This window comes from Panthera leo, chromosome F2 (genome assembly GCF_018350215.1).
Source record: "Panthera leo isolate Ple1 chromosome F2, P.leo_Ple1_pat1.1, whole genome shotgun sequence".
Taxonomy (NCBI): Eukaryota; Metazoa; Chordata; class Mammalia; order Carnivora; family Felidae; genus Panthera; species Panthera leo.
Genome location: NC_056695.1, coordinates 41,291,100 through 41,305,814, shown reverse-complemented (window position 1 = coordinate 41,305,814; position 14,715 = coordinate 41,291,100). Strand labels below are relative to the sequence as shown.

The 14,715-nt window shown below is 38.0% G+C and overlaps 1 protein-coding gene across 6 annotated transcripts in view; it reads right to left on the bottom strand.

The window, feature by feature from the left end:
- Positions 1–14,715, bottom strand: part of ESRP1 (epithelial splicing regulatory protein 1) — a 64,365-nt gene that overhangs the window by 22,542 nt on the left and 27,108 nt on the right. For 4 of the 6 annotated variants that reach the window (XM_042924169.1, XM_042924166.1, XM_042924167.1 and 1 more), the window contains exons 12-13: positions 12,938–13,136; positions 8,679–8,847 (exon numbers count right to left, since the gene is read on the bottom strand). In XM_042924169.1, the coding sequence (XP_042780103.1) occupies positions 8,679–8,847; positions 12,938–13,136 (368 nt within the window). The remainder of the gene's footprint in view (positions 1–8,678; positions 8,848–12,937; positions 13,137–14,715) is intronic. The other 2 variants (XM_042924164.1, XM_042924165.1) reach the window with 2 other exon arrangements.

Genomic DNA, 14,715 nt, shown 5'->3' with positions numbered 1-14,715 from the left:
GACATACCACATAAAGGGTCAGTATCCGAAATCTATAAAGAACTATTCAAACTCAACACCCAAAAAACAAATAATCCAGTGAAGAAATGGGCAGAAGACATGAATAGATACTTCTCCAAAGAAGACATCCAGATGGCTAACAGACACATGAAAACATGCTCCACATCACTCATCATCGGGGAAATACAAATCAAAACCACAATGAGATACCACCTCACACCTGTCAGAATGGCTAAAATGAACAACTCAGGCAACAACAGATGTTGGAGAAGATGTGGAGAAAGGGGAACCCTTTTCCACTGTTGGTGGGAAAGCAAACTGGGTACAGCCACTCTGGAAAACAGTATGGAGGTTTCTCAAAAAATTAAAAATAGAATTACCCTCTGATCCATCTGTTGCACTACTGGGTATTTATCCAAATGAGACAAAGATGCTGAATTAAAGGGGCACATGCATCCGAATGTTTATAGCAGCACTATCAACAATAGCCAAATTATGTAGAGTCCAAATGTCCATCAACTGACAAATGAAGATGTGTTACATATACACAATGGAATACTACTCAGCAATCAAAAGGAATGAAATCTTGCCATTTGCAACAACATGGATGCTGAGTGAAATCAGTCAGAGAGAGAAATATATGATTTCACTCATATATGGAATTAAAAAAAATTTTTTTTAATGTTTATTTATTTCTGAGAGAGAGAGACAGAGTGTGAACAGGGGAGGAGCAGAGAGAGGGAGGCACAGAATCCAAAACAGGCTCCAGGCTCCGAGCTATCAGAGCCTGATGTGGGGCTCGAACTCACAAGCCATGAGATCATGACCTGAGCTGAAGTCGGACGCTCCACCGACTGAGCCACCCAGGTGCCCCACTCATATATGGAATTTAAGAAACACAACAGATGAACATAGAGGAAGGGAAGGAAAAATAAGATAAAAACAAAGATGGAGGCAAACCATAAGAGATTTTTAAAAATATTTTTTTAATGTTTATTTATTTTTGAGAGAGAGAAGGAGACAGAGAATCTGAAACAGGCACCAGGCTCTGAGCTGTCAGCACAGAGCCCAACATGGGGCTCAGACTCAGGAACTGTGAGATCATGACCTGGGCTGAAGTTGGATGCTTAACAGACTGAGTCACCTAGGTGCCCCATAAAAGACTCTACTGCATCGTATGTTAATTTGAATTTGAATAAATTTTAAAAAATAATAAAATGGGTCAATTTTATAGTATATAAAGTACCTCAATAAATATGAAAAATCATAGCATTAACTTTTCAGCTAATTGAATTAAAGACCAATTTACAGTCAGTGTCTGAGATATTCAATGCCTTTCATGGAACATAAATTACTGAGTTATAAAAAAAAATCTTAGGATGTGCCTGGCTGGCTTATTTGGAAGAGCATGAGACTTTTAATATTGGGGTTGTAAATTCGAGCCTCACATGGGGTGTTAGAGATTACTTAAGTAAATAAAACTTTAAAAAATTCTAAGTCTTTTATCAGATTCTGTGTAGATTAAAAAACATGAAAGATAAGAGAAACAAATTTCAACATAAGAATAGCTTCAAAATATGTATGGATTTCTCTGCCACAACAGAATAAGGAGAACATAGAAATTATGTGCATTTGGTTTATGGTAGTAATTTAGAAAAAGACAAGAAATTCAAGCAGGAAATTTTCTAACCACTCCAATTAAGAACATAAAGGAGACGGACGCCTGGGTGGCTCAGTCGGTTGAGTGTCCGACTTCAGCTCACGTCATGATCTCGTGGCCCGTGAGTTTGAGCCCGCGTCGGGCTCTGTACTGGCAGCTCAGTGCCTGGAGCCTGTTTGAGATTCTGTGTCCCCCTCTCTCTGCCCCTCCCCCACTCACACTCTGTCTCTCTCAAAAACGAATAAACGTTAAAACAAACAAACCATAAACAAGAGCTACCCCTCAAAAGCATATTATACTAGTAACTCATCTTAATCTTTACATTCAATCGTTACTGTTTTGGGTTCTTGCTGCCATTATACCATTAGTGAGGTTTCAGATTCTCAAGTGCAAGTGTTTATCAATGTCTCATGCGTATAGGAGGTCCACAATGTAACTTCTACTCAGAAGCCACAAAGGTTAAAAAAAACTGATAGGACTAAAAAGGTAACACTGAACTCAAAGGTCCTGTGGTTGGAAAGATTGTACCGTAGGCACATAAGAAGGTTGCACTTGAGGGGCATCTGAGTGGCTCAGTTAAGCGTCCAACTCTTGCTTTTGCCTCAGGTCATGACCTCAGTTTGTGGGATCAAGCCCTGCGTTGGACTCTACTTTGACAGGGTGGAGCCTGCTTGGCTTTCTCTCTACCCCCCTCAAAATAAATAATATTAAAAGAAAAAAAAAAGAGGGAGAGACTGCACTTGAGCTGGGTGCAACCCCAAAAAGAATGAGGGGAGGCAGAGGAAATGAAGGGAAAAAGAACACAAGAAGTAAAGACATTATTTATGACCACTTGCTGGGACAAGCTGCACTGAGACAGTGTTAAGAAACTGCTTAATGAAACACATGAATAAGTATATTATAAAGCTGTTGAAGATTCCCTCCACTGCAGTACTCCATGTCTTCTCTGTTCAGTTAAAACCTTTTTCAAACCCAATGTAGAGAAAACCTATATTTCTCTGAGAAGTTATGACTTCCTTTCCTTTGAAGTTAGGAGTTTTGAATATAGGTTTCCTTTCATCTGACTACCTGCTCAGAGTTCAAGATTGTTATTCCCATATCAATAGCCTAAGAGTCTATTGTCAAGACTACCCAAACATTTCTTTTCTACCCTTTATTTTCCCAGATTCGAATTTATATCTAATTTTGTAATACTCAATGTATTTGAGTAAGCCTTACAAAAATTCTTGCAGAACAGGGAAAGATATATGAAAATACTGGGGGCTGGGGCGCCTGGGTGGCTCAGTCGGTTGAGTGTCCGACTTCAGCTCAGGTCATGGTCTTGCGGTTTGTGGGTTTGAGCCCTGCGTCGAGCTCTGTGCTGACAGCTTGGAGCTTGGAGCTTGGAGCCTGCTTCGGACTCTGTGTGTCTCTCTCTCTGCCCCTCCCCTGCTCATGCTCTGTCTCTGTCTCAAAAATAAATATAAACATTAAAAAAAAATTAAAAGAAAAAAAAAGAAAGAAAATATTGGGGCCAGGATGCCTACCACATCAGAACACTCATAATACACAACTCTGTTGAAAACAAGCCTCATAATACCCTTCCTCATTTACTAATTACAAACTACTAAACATTGGTAACACAAATTAATGTCATCAGAGGACATTCAAAATCAAGGTAGTCATAGTGTGACAATATTCTTAATTTGAAGACTTGCCAGATTTCTCTGGAAAAGAGAAATCAAAGCATTATGTAGTCTGTTAGAGAAATAGGTTAAGTGAAAAGATTCATGAAATATTCTCCCCTCTGATGAGTTACAACACATTAACCTAGGAAATATTCCCTTGCCAAAATTATTGCACAACCTTTGTAACAACATTCATCAACACCACAGTGTTACAAAGACCATGTATTCGGAAGTGACTCTTTGAATTCCAGCAAGGGTGAAGTCTGGAGTCAATTTTCATGTAGGAAATTTTTGATCTGACTTGACTTTTTCATCTGAAATCAATAATCTCAAGGTTAATTTTCAGCACTGTTTATGAATTTTGTGTGGCAGTTGCCCATACTCTGATTATTACACCTGGGCTCTTCTTAAAGACTAGAAGGTAAATGTTACTACTGGGAGAAACTAGGTAGGGTGTATAGGAGATCTCTCCCTACTATTTATTACAATTGCATGTGAATTAAATTATACTTCTCTCAAAAGCTAAGTTTGAAAATATGAAATATAGGCATCTCCCAGAGGCTTGGTATTTTTTTTTTGTTTTTGGTTCAAATGCAAAGAATTCCAGAATAGAATACAATAATGCTGTACAACAAAGCAAACAGTGCAGAATGCCTCAATATTACTAAATCTACATTGCTTAGGTAGAAATAAGCTGATTGTATAACAAATGGTTATCCCAGGAAAGAAATAATCTCTACCACCCCCAATCTTTCACATGGGCATGCAAATGAAGCACACTCATGAATAAAATAAAATATCCCTTGTCCTCTTTCTTGGTCCAAGGAGTATGTTACTTTTTTAGTGTCCTACAAAAGGTGAGGTGATGCATACAAAGACATTTATGTTAATCTGGCTTTTCTTAAATTAGATGGCATTGAGTTAAAAAGCAGATTTTTCACCGGTGCTACAGCTTTGATGCAAAGGAGAATATGCTTTTCCTAGAAAACTGAAAGATCAGAATAAAAGGTGGGACTTCATGTAACTGGAGAGGAAAAGGTGTGATCTAACAGAGTTGTGAGTGGTAAACAGGGTGGGCGCGAACATATTGGCCTTTCTAACTTCTTTGTACCCTTGGCTAAGCTCTAGGATACTAAGGAACTGGAACTGTCTTCCAAAAAGAGGGGAATTGGGGGTGCCTGGGTGGCTCAGTAGGTTAAGTGTTGGACTCTTGATCTCAGCTCAAGTCATGATCTCACTGTTTGGTTCATGAGATCGAACCAGGCGTGGGGCTCTGCACTGACAGTGTGGAGCCTGCTTGGGATTCTCTCTCTCCCCTCTCTCTGTCCTCCCCTGTGTGCTCGCTTGCATTCTCTCTCTCAAAATAAACAAACTTAAAAAAAAGGAGGAGAAAGAATGTCCATAAACAGAAAATAAAAACCACATATGCTTTTATTTCACTTACTCTTCATGATGTTATTGTCACAGCCACACATTTAAACTGCCAAAAACTTATTTAGTATTAAGTGGTTCATGGGGCCTCTGGATGGCTCATTTGGTTAAATGTCCGACTTCAGCTCAGGTCATGATCTCGAGGTTCGTGAGTTTGAGTTTGTGTCTGCTGTCAGCACAAAGCCCACCTCGGATCCTGTGTCTCCCTCTTTCTCGGCCCCTCCCCAGCTCAAGCGTGGGCACGCTCACACTCTCTCTCAAAAATAAACATTAAATAAACAAACAAACAATTCATGTTTTCTCCTTAAATTGTTGCTCAAGAAACCCAAATCCTTATGATAAAAGATGCCATATCTCAGAGCAGTAGCCACTGGAGAGTTTATCTTCAAATTTTTAAAGAGAGCAAGTTAGAGACAAAATAAAGACAAATGCTCTCGAGCTGAAGGAGACCACTGACAGCACTGACTTTGCACAGGGTTACATACATACTCCATCAGCTGCTCTATACCAGAAAGAGTCCAGGTTTTGTTATGTTCCCAACAGATATCACACAGAGGTACTAAGTAATAGTTTGCTCAGTTAAATTGAAAGTCAAAAACAGTTAAAACCAGAGTGCCTGGCTGGCTCAGTCAGTAGAGCATGCAACTCTTGTTCTCATGGTCATAGGTTCGAGGCCCATGTCAGGGGCAGAGAATAGTCAAAATAAAATAAAAATAAAAATAATAAAATCTTAAACAGTTAAAACCAATCACTTCTTTTTGAGGGACATGCTTTAAAAATTCTGCAAAATACTTGGCATCTTAGACTCTTAAAGTAATGAACACATTAAATTAATTTCAAGTCAAACTGACATATTTTATAAAAAAGTAGGGAATTTAAAAATCTTTAAAAAGAGACACAAACTCCAACACTTCTAATTAATATCCTTTTTTAGCCTCACAGGTGCTCTCTTAAGACTTCCTCCATTTATCAGGGAATATGGTCAAAATATACATGAAAGCTTACGCAGCAATTTTTCAATAACCTCAAATGCTTTATAGTCATGTCAGATTAGAGTTTAGTGGTATTATTCCAAAACTGTGAACTATTTTATAGTTTTTTGGAATTCATTTTTAAAAATTGTTCTAGATTTTGCAGTATAAATAAGAGGACATTCCCATGTTTCAACACCTTGTTTATGTGGGCAATTTCATTACAATTAGGGAAATGTCAATTAAAATAATGAAATATATTAGGGGTTATTTGAAAGTATTAACTTAAATTTAATACACATGATCTTTGATTAAAAATTTCATTTCTGTGAAATTGTCCTACAGAAATAGATGTACTTAAAGATCAATACAAACTTTAATAGAGAACAAATTTTTTTAAATTTTTTTTTAAATTTTTTTTTTTTTTTTTTTGAGAGAGAGTACAAGCAGTGAAGGGCAGCGAGGAAGGGGGACAGAGGATCTGAAGCAGGATCTATGCTGATAGCAGCGAGCCCAATATGGGGTGTGAACTCACGAACTGTGAGATCATGACCTGAGTCAAAGTCAGATGCTCAACTGATTGAGCCACCGAGGTGCCCTGAGAAAAATTTTTTTAAATTAGAGGTCTAAAAATAAAGGAATTGTTAAATTCTCATGTATTTTCACCCTTGTGACATCATGCGGAAGTTATAAGAATGAGGTAAATATATAAATATTGCTTAGGGAAAATGTAAAGGACATAATGGCAGGTTTAAAAAAAAAAAAAAAAAGGAAAGAAACAGGTGCCTGAGTTGCTCAGTCGGTTGACTGTACTGTCTCTTGATGTTAGCTCAGGTCATGATCCCAGGGTTGTGGGATCAAGTCCCCCAATCAGGCTCTCTCTCCTTCTGCTCCCCTTCCCCACTCTCTCTCCCAAAAATAAAAAAGGAACAAATGAGCAGTACATGTTAAGTATGCCACACTATTTAGAAATGCAAACATATGTGTGTATTCTCAAACCAATAAGAGTGATTGCTTCTGGACTTAGAGGTTTATAAAATGGGAGTCTACTTGTACTCACTATATTTCTATACTCTTAGACTTAACAAGAGGACCTTACCAACTTTAAAACTACTAGAAAAAAATTAACCTACAGGCAAGGGCATGAAATTACAGGAGCTATCAAGCCATAAATGTCAGTTCCTCCTGCCTTTGAGGTTTCCATTCAAGACTTAAGTTCCCATCTTACCACGATAGCTAGCTATTTCTAAGGGATTCCTTCTTTTCATAGGATCCAGCTTACAAGTCAACAGTGGAATCGAATACTCTGCAAATGTATTCTAGAGTTGAGAAATAGCACCCAAAGGAACAATGCTTTTTCACTCCTGACATTCTGATGGTGTAGACAAAGATCTTTCTTATAACCAGAACCCACTACTACCCAAGTGATTGTCACAGGGTCCAGAGAAGGTGACAGACTGGGACTCGGCTGGGCACCTGACACAGTACTCAACCATGAACAATCATTCATTCTTCTGAGCTTCTTCAAACCTTCAAAAGATGGCCAACTGACTATTATTGCTTCCTCCCTATTCTTCCCCACTAGAATAAAGAATAGCTGTGGGGCACCTGGGTGGATCAGTCGGGTGAACGTCTGACTCTTGATTTTTGGCTCAGGTCATGACCCTGGGGTTATGGGATGGAGCCCCATGTTGGGATCTGAACTGAGCATGGTTCTCCTTAAGCCTCTATTTCTCCTTCTCTCTCTCTCTCTCTCTCAATCCCCCTCTGCCCCTCTCCCCTGTTCATGTGCTCTCTTAAAAAAAAGAAAGAAAAGAACATGTATAATAACATTAGTGAATATTTTTAAAATGCCTAATTAAGTAACAAATGTAATGAACTGTGGTTACAAGCTTCACCGCTAGAGATTCTACAGTTTCTGCTCCATTCTCAAAAACTAGATGGAGAAGGAAGAAAACTACAATGTGACATGGCAACTATGGGGATCGGATAGGTAACTTCCAGATCACTTATCAAAAAACTTCACTTACATATTGGTGGACGTACTCAAAACATGCAGTCAAATAGCTTGGGAAGGGAAAATAAGGCCTGGGATAAGTTAAAAATTTTTGAGCAATATTGCTTGCACCAAAGTAAAATTTTATTCTAATAACGTGAACCGGTTACTGGCTAAACAGTTTTTTTGAAAAGAAAATTTAACAAAATTTTGAGATGTCATTATACATCCAAGTTAGATTCACAAGCAATCAGACGTGAAAGGGACTTCAAAAATTTGGTCAATCTTATCATATTTTAAGAACCAGAAAACTTAAGTGACTTGCCCCAGTTAGAATAAGAGCTGAGACTAAATCTCAGGTCTCCTAACTTCCAGACCAACAGCTTTCTCTCCATTATACCTCCTGCCTTCCAGAAATTGAACAGAACTCAAAAGAATGAACTGGATTAAAAATATGTTGATTCCAAGAAAAGTACTGACGAATCTCATCTTGGACTTGTTAGTACTGGTTTGGGGTGGGGGTGGGGCGAACAAAATACAAGTTCTGTAAAATTTAAAAGTTTTTATTTATTATGGGCCGACATATGAATTGATGCTAATTAAAAAATATAATTGTTCTTATGGATTTTCCTGTTTTAAAATCCAGTTACATGATATTGCCACGCTGTTGCGATACTTACAGTGCTACTTACTTATGGTCCTAAGACAGGAGCAGGAAACAAAGGAAATTTGTCTCCGTGAGTAACCTAAAAGATCCTGCTGTCAATACGTGGTGAAAAAATAAACTTATTTTGGTCTCGAAACAACCTCTGTGGTCAGAGAGATAGGACAGAGGCTGCTGCCCGCCATCCTAACCTTCAATGGCAGACAATATTCTTTTGTGAATCCAGGCACTGGCCATCAAAGGAGTCCTTTGTTTCTGTCCTTCGCTTCCACTTCCACCCGAGCCTCACCTGGGGTAGTACGCAGTGTAGTTCATGAAGAGCTGGGTGCCCGCCGGATAGTATGCCGTGGAGGGCTGTAGTGCTCGTGGATTCAAAAGCACAGAGGGCTGATAAATGGCAGCTTCGGTAGGAATAACCGCTGCAGGAGCTGGAAATGTGTAGGAGGGAGGAGACAGGCCTAAATAAGCAAAGAGAGAGACTTTAAGACCTATTTGTCACAACTGACACATGTGCTAACACTAAAGCCATAAGGTCAGCGTTCCACACATCCATACATTTTGAAGAGACTAGCTCTTTGTTATCCCCAGCAGCTTTTTTTTTTTATTATTGCATAGATTTAATATTTTCTGAATTCTTTATAACAACGTGAACTTTCTCGAATGTGTAATCTTCTACAAATCTGTAAAAACATTTTTAAGGTTGGTAATTTTTTGGTGAATCTTCAACTCATCAATCGTTGAAACCTGATCCTTCATACAAAATTTGATTAAAATGTCCAAATAACTTCCTTTTGATTACACAGATAACACCTAAAAATAATCTCAAAACCCGAATACCTGGAAATTGGGAGAAACCAATTAGCAAGTGAACTTTTACGTCTTTTCAACGATTTCATGACGTGATTTTTTTTAAATGTTTGTCTATTTTTGAAAGAGAGAGAGAGAGAGAGAGAGAGAGAAAGAGAGAAAGAAAGAAAGAAAGAAAGCAAGAAAGAAAGCAAGCGAGCAGGAGAGGGGCAGATAGAGAGGGAGACACAGAATCCGAAGCAGGCTCCAGGCTCTGAGCTGTCAGCACAGAAGCCGATATGGGGCTTGAACCCACAAACCACGAGATCATGACCTGAGCCCAAGTCAGATGCTTAACCGACTGAGTCACCCAGGCACCCGATTTTTATTTTCTACTCTTGAGTGCCAGTTACTACAAACTAACCCTTTGAGGAAACAAACACAGGACTCACATCTAGCATAACTTCAAATTAAAAGCTGGGTTGTTGTTGCCCTTTTGAGAGCTATGCTGTTCTTTCATCTTATTAACTACTCTGTAGTAAGCATGAGATGCAAATTGTTATGATAAAAACAACTTAACCAGTTCCATGCATTATGCCCAAGCATAGAGGACACCAGAGTGAATGGATCTAAGAATAGATTAACTGCATTATTTCCACCTAAACAAAACCCAGAAGGTGGGATTTGAAGCTATCTAACTTTTTGGACCTGTTTTTAAAAAACAGACAACAGAGGTGCCTGGGTGGCTCAGCTGGTTGAGCATCTGACTCTTGATTTTGGGTCAGGTCATGATCCCAGGGTCCTGGGATGGAGCCCCACATCAGGGTCTGTGCTGAGTAAGGAGTCTACTTAAGATTCTCTCTCTCTCTCTCTCTCTCTCTCTCTCTCACTCACTCTCCCCCTCTGTCCCTCTCCTCTGTTCACGCATGCTCTCTCTAAAATAATAATTAAGTGGGGAGAGGGGAAAGTGGGTGACGGGCATTGAGGAGGACACCTGTTGGGATGAGCACTGGGTGTTGTATGGAAACCAATTTGACAATAAATCATATTTAATATAAAAAATAATAATTAAAAAAAAGAACAAAAGACCACATGTAACCTGAAAAATAACTCTCAAGAAATATATGTTCAAGGCTTCCAAGCATCAGCTGATAAAAAGCTCAGTTTAAACAGAAAATAGAAAAGGATGAAATTCTATTAACTTCCAGTTATTCAACATCTTCCAGGCCCCATAACCCTTTTAAATCAGACTCATTACTAGACAGTGGCTTTATCAAGCGGGATGAATATAACTATCCAGGCCATCTGCACCCGACAGAAGAGATAACTGAGGGGTGGCCTGAATTTGGAATTCCTGACTTTAATTTCTACACCAGGAACTAACTAATATAGTTTGTAAATAACAGAGGCCCAAGGGATACCTTTTCACAGGAAAATCTCTATTGTCTTATGCTTTTCTTAAAAGTTTCTACACGTGTATGGTGATGAGTAAGAGTCTGAGTGGGGGTACATAAACCAAAGACCAACATATCGATCTCCTATTCAACTTTTAGGTATCTCCTTCATAATTCAACAAAAACTGTGATGCATGTTTGGTCCTTAATGTACATAAATTTTAAAATTATGATTCCTGGCCTTCAAGACTCCACAAAAGGGCAAACAGAACAAATTGAGGCACTAAGTCATACAGAAAATTATAAAGCTTATGCCTATATCTTGCTTTTGAACTATCAAGTAATTCATTATGTGACAATATAAAGAAAGGTAGAAATTTTTGATAACAAAACAGATTAGGCTGCCCGGATTTGGATTTTCCTCAATTGAAAAGAGCTATTCTTATACCCCTAAGAGAAAATCAGATGTATACATTCATAGATTAGAAAAGTGGAATTCACCTTCCAATGTTCAACTTTTTGCAAAAGTTAAAATTTCAATGAACAAATTAATGTTTTAAACTTTAAACCACTGAGACTGTAGCAGCATTTCTTTCCACATTGAACAAGAAACTCCTCAGTGGGGAATTTCCAATCACTATTTTAACTTCTTTAGTCATTGAGAGTAGATAAAAAATATATGCAATTTCCCTAAGTTTTTTGGTTGCTGTAAAAATAGGAAATCACCTAGAGTTGGCAGGGAAAAAAAACTCCAGTAGAACAGGCATAATATTACAATGTATTGATTAGAATTCTTTTATTTTTTATTTTTATTTTTTAAATGAGTATGTCTTCCACTTGTAAGTAGTTAATTTGGGTTAAAATTTTTGAAGAATATTAAAATACATGGAAATCCATTTTTACAAAAAAAATTTAAATTTTTTTCTATTATTTTAGGACTTGTAGGAGGAAAGGGGGAAAAATGAAGTCTTAAGAAGAAAGTCTGTATTGACCAGTTTTCCACTAGGAAGAGAGAAGTAAAAGCAGAATAACCACAGCAGAATAACTTGGGTTATACACCACGAAGAAATTCCCTTATCTCACAATGTTTGATAACATTATCACTAAAGGAAATTGAAAGTTACTGATATTATCAGTGGTTTATGGACAGGATACATAGGACTAAGATTACTTTAAGATACTGCTTAAACCCAATCATAAGTTTTCAAAACTTGATAGCCATTAGTCATCAACTCCTATTCACCAACAGCAAGCAGCAGGTAAATGGAATATTATTAGCATTTAGGAAGTCCAAGGGGGAAAAAAAGGATTAAGCCCCACCAAATCTTCTATGAAAAATACTTTATCAAATAGTTTCATTGGTAAAGATACTCTTTATTAGAAAGCGATGTCCTAACACTCCTCATTTTATTGGGATCAAGCACATAATCCAGTTTGCTTTCTCAGTCATCTTTGAACTACATTCCAAGTGCTACATTCTTTGAACATACCCAGTATGACTCCTAACAAGGTATGTCTTATTCAAAAGTGAAAACTGTGTCAAAAAGATTCAAGTTTTAACATAAGATCCCCAAATGTCCCTCACTATCCAGAACATGGTTTCCAGACTAAAGGGCTTATTCCTCTCAAACAGGATTCCAGATGGCTTGCACCCAGGTGCCAATGAGCAAGAGCATGGCTTGAAATTAAGCACTGATCCTGCGATCCAATGGAAACTTTGGCTAATTTATTTACGCATTTATGTGTATATATATATATATGTGTGTGTGTGTATATATACATATATATATATATATGTTTTTTTTTTTGTTTTTGTTTTTGTTTTTGTTTTTACTAACTTACTCATTACAGATATCCTGGAAAGCAAGAGAAATGCTCCCCAGGTTGTCCTTTCCAAAGACATACTTAATGCTCAAAAAATTAAAAATGCAAAATGGGCATCAATCACCCTTCTAAAAAAAAAAAAAAAAAAAAAAAAAAAAAAAAAAAAAAAAAAAGCAGAAGGAAAAGAAAAAGGATCCAGCCATATTTATTTTACCTTTAAATGCGTATTAAAATATCTACATAGCCAGGTTGCCTCTCAGAGTCAGTGCTTATCTTGAGCACACTAAGCTTCAGAAATCAAGTGCTTATCACTGGAAAAGCAAGAATATAATTTGAAAGGAGGTATTCGTAGCATCTCTAATTATGGGTGTCCACAACCAAGGTCTTAAATGATTACCAGATACTACCGATTTCAGATGGGAAAGCCTTATGTAACCATCTCACCTGCCTTAGAAAGAACCAGGGGCACAGAAAGTTATGAAAGCAGCTTAAGCACCTACCAGCATATAGCGTAGAATAGCGCCAAGACCCAAGAAAAACTTACATGGTAACTTACATGGCGGTGGGGATAAGCCATTTCGATTTAAAGTGCCCCCCATTAACACAAAGTTCATCTCCTCAGCTGAACACTGAAAGACTTCAACATATCTGTCCTTCATGGTTTTTTTATGACACTTCTGTGCAGCCATAAATGCTCTGTCCGCAGACTTCATCTGGATAAAGGCATCTCCTGATGGGCGGCCCTGAGCGTGTGGGGGAAGAATAAAAACAAAAGGAGACTGTCTCCTTCAACAAGGAAATGGTTGCTTACAAAACATGCAAAGTGACAATCACCCATAGTACAGACGTTTTAGCCACAAAATCTGGGTGACAAGTGTTGTCTACTGAAATCTGATTCGCATTTCATCACCTAATCACCAGAATGGCCCATAAAACCTTGGAAACAGTTTTGAGGGCTTGTAGCTAAAAGTGATCCTTTCTCATTCCTATTAGTTAGTATCAGATTTACAGGGTTTTGAAAGGGTCTCCTTGTAACTGTGGTTTCAAAGTATAGGATCGTATATTGGGTTTTGCATTTCTGAAAAACCTCATTAAATCTTATTTGATTGAGAAAAGCTAGGAATAGAACCAGTATAAGAGCTTTATGTATCCTCCTACAAGAAGCTGACTAAACCAGTGTTCTCTTTTGGCTCTCAGTTGTCTATCATTGACCTGCAACATCCCTTTCCCTTCTCCCTGAAGCCTAGGTTGTGATGTGGGCTTAGGAATAGAGAAGGGGGATAAGGAAACGGGAGATGCAAAGCACCGTGGGGGTTGGTGAAAGCTGTACTAAAAGTCTTGCGTGGGAGCCCTTCTTTCATCTCTTCCCTGGCACCTCCATCTTAAACCTTGGTCAGACAGGTGTTTATAGATACTTCCTCTATTACTAATAGCTTGCTAAAAATCCTGTTTAAAACCACACTAGATTTCTGTTTCACAGAACCAGAACACCTTGGCTTTATTTAACGTGGACATTTTGTGGGGGAGAAAGAGACACAATCAGTTTTTAAGATTCCTTTTTTATGGATTTCTTTAAAAATCTCTAAGGGACTATGTGGTGCAAATTATAACCATGCAAGTTACCATAAGAGTTACCATACCAGGGAAATTAGGGATACCATGGAAACCCAGTCCAAGATGGAAACCTAACATCTTTGAGGCAGCTAAAAGCTTGTCCATCATTAAAGAAGCATTTCTCCCAAGTGCAATCATAATAGGTCATGTGGGTCAATAAGAGACAAATAGGTCTACTGTGGTTAATCAAAGAATTATAATAGCCCCTAGGTTATTAGAAATGGTGCTCAAAGAGAAACAAAATAATCCCCTGGTGATGCTGAATTGTGGGGAGGTTTTATTTAAAACGACTCCCCCCAGTGAAGCATGCTGAGGGTGTGTAAGATAAAAAGTTGCGTAGCTTAATATTGACATACGAGTAAGAATGAGCATGTGCTGGTGTGGAAACCCAAGCCAGAGGCTCAGGATGTTTTCTGATTCCTCATCCCCAGAGGGATGTACTTTCCAGTGGGACAGGATTATGGTTATGAATATGACCAAATCTCCACATGAGAAGAGAAAGCCAGAGACTAGCAATTTAGAAAAATGTTGGAACTTCCAATACAAATCTAGATTTAAACCATAATACTAAGAAAACATTTTCAAAAATTCAACTTTGCTTTTAATAGAGAGTTCCAAAATTTTAATTAGAATTACTTGGCTTAGGGGTTTTTAGAAATTTTGTCCTGCTTATAATAGCATACAATGCTGGTAAATTATTCAGCAACA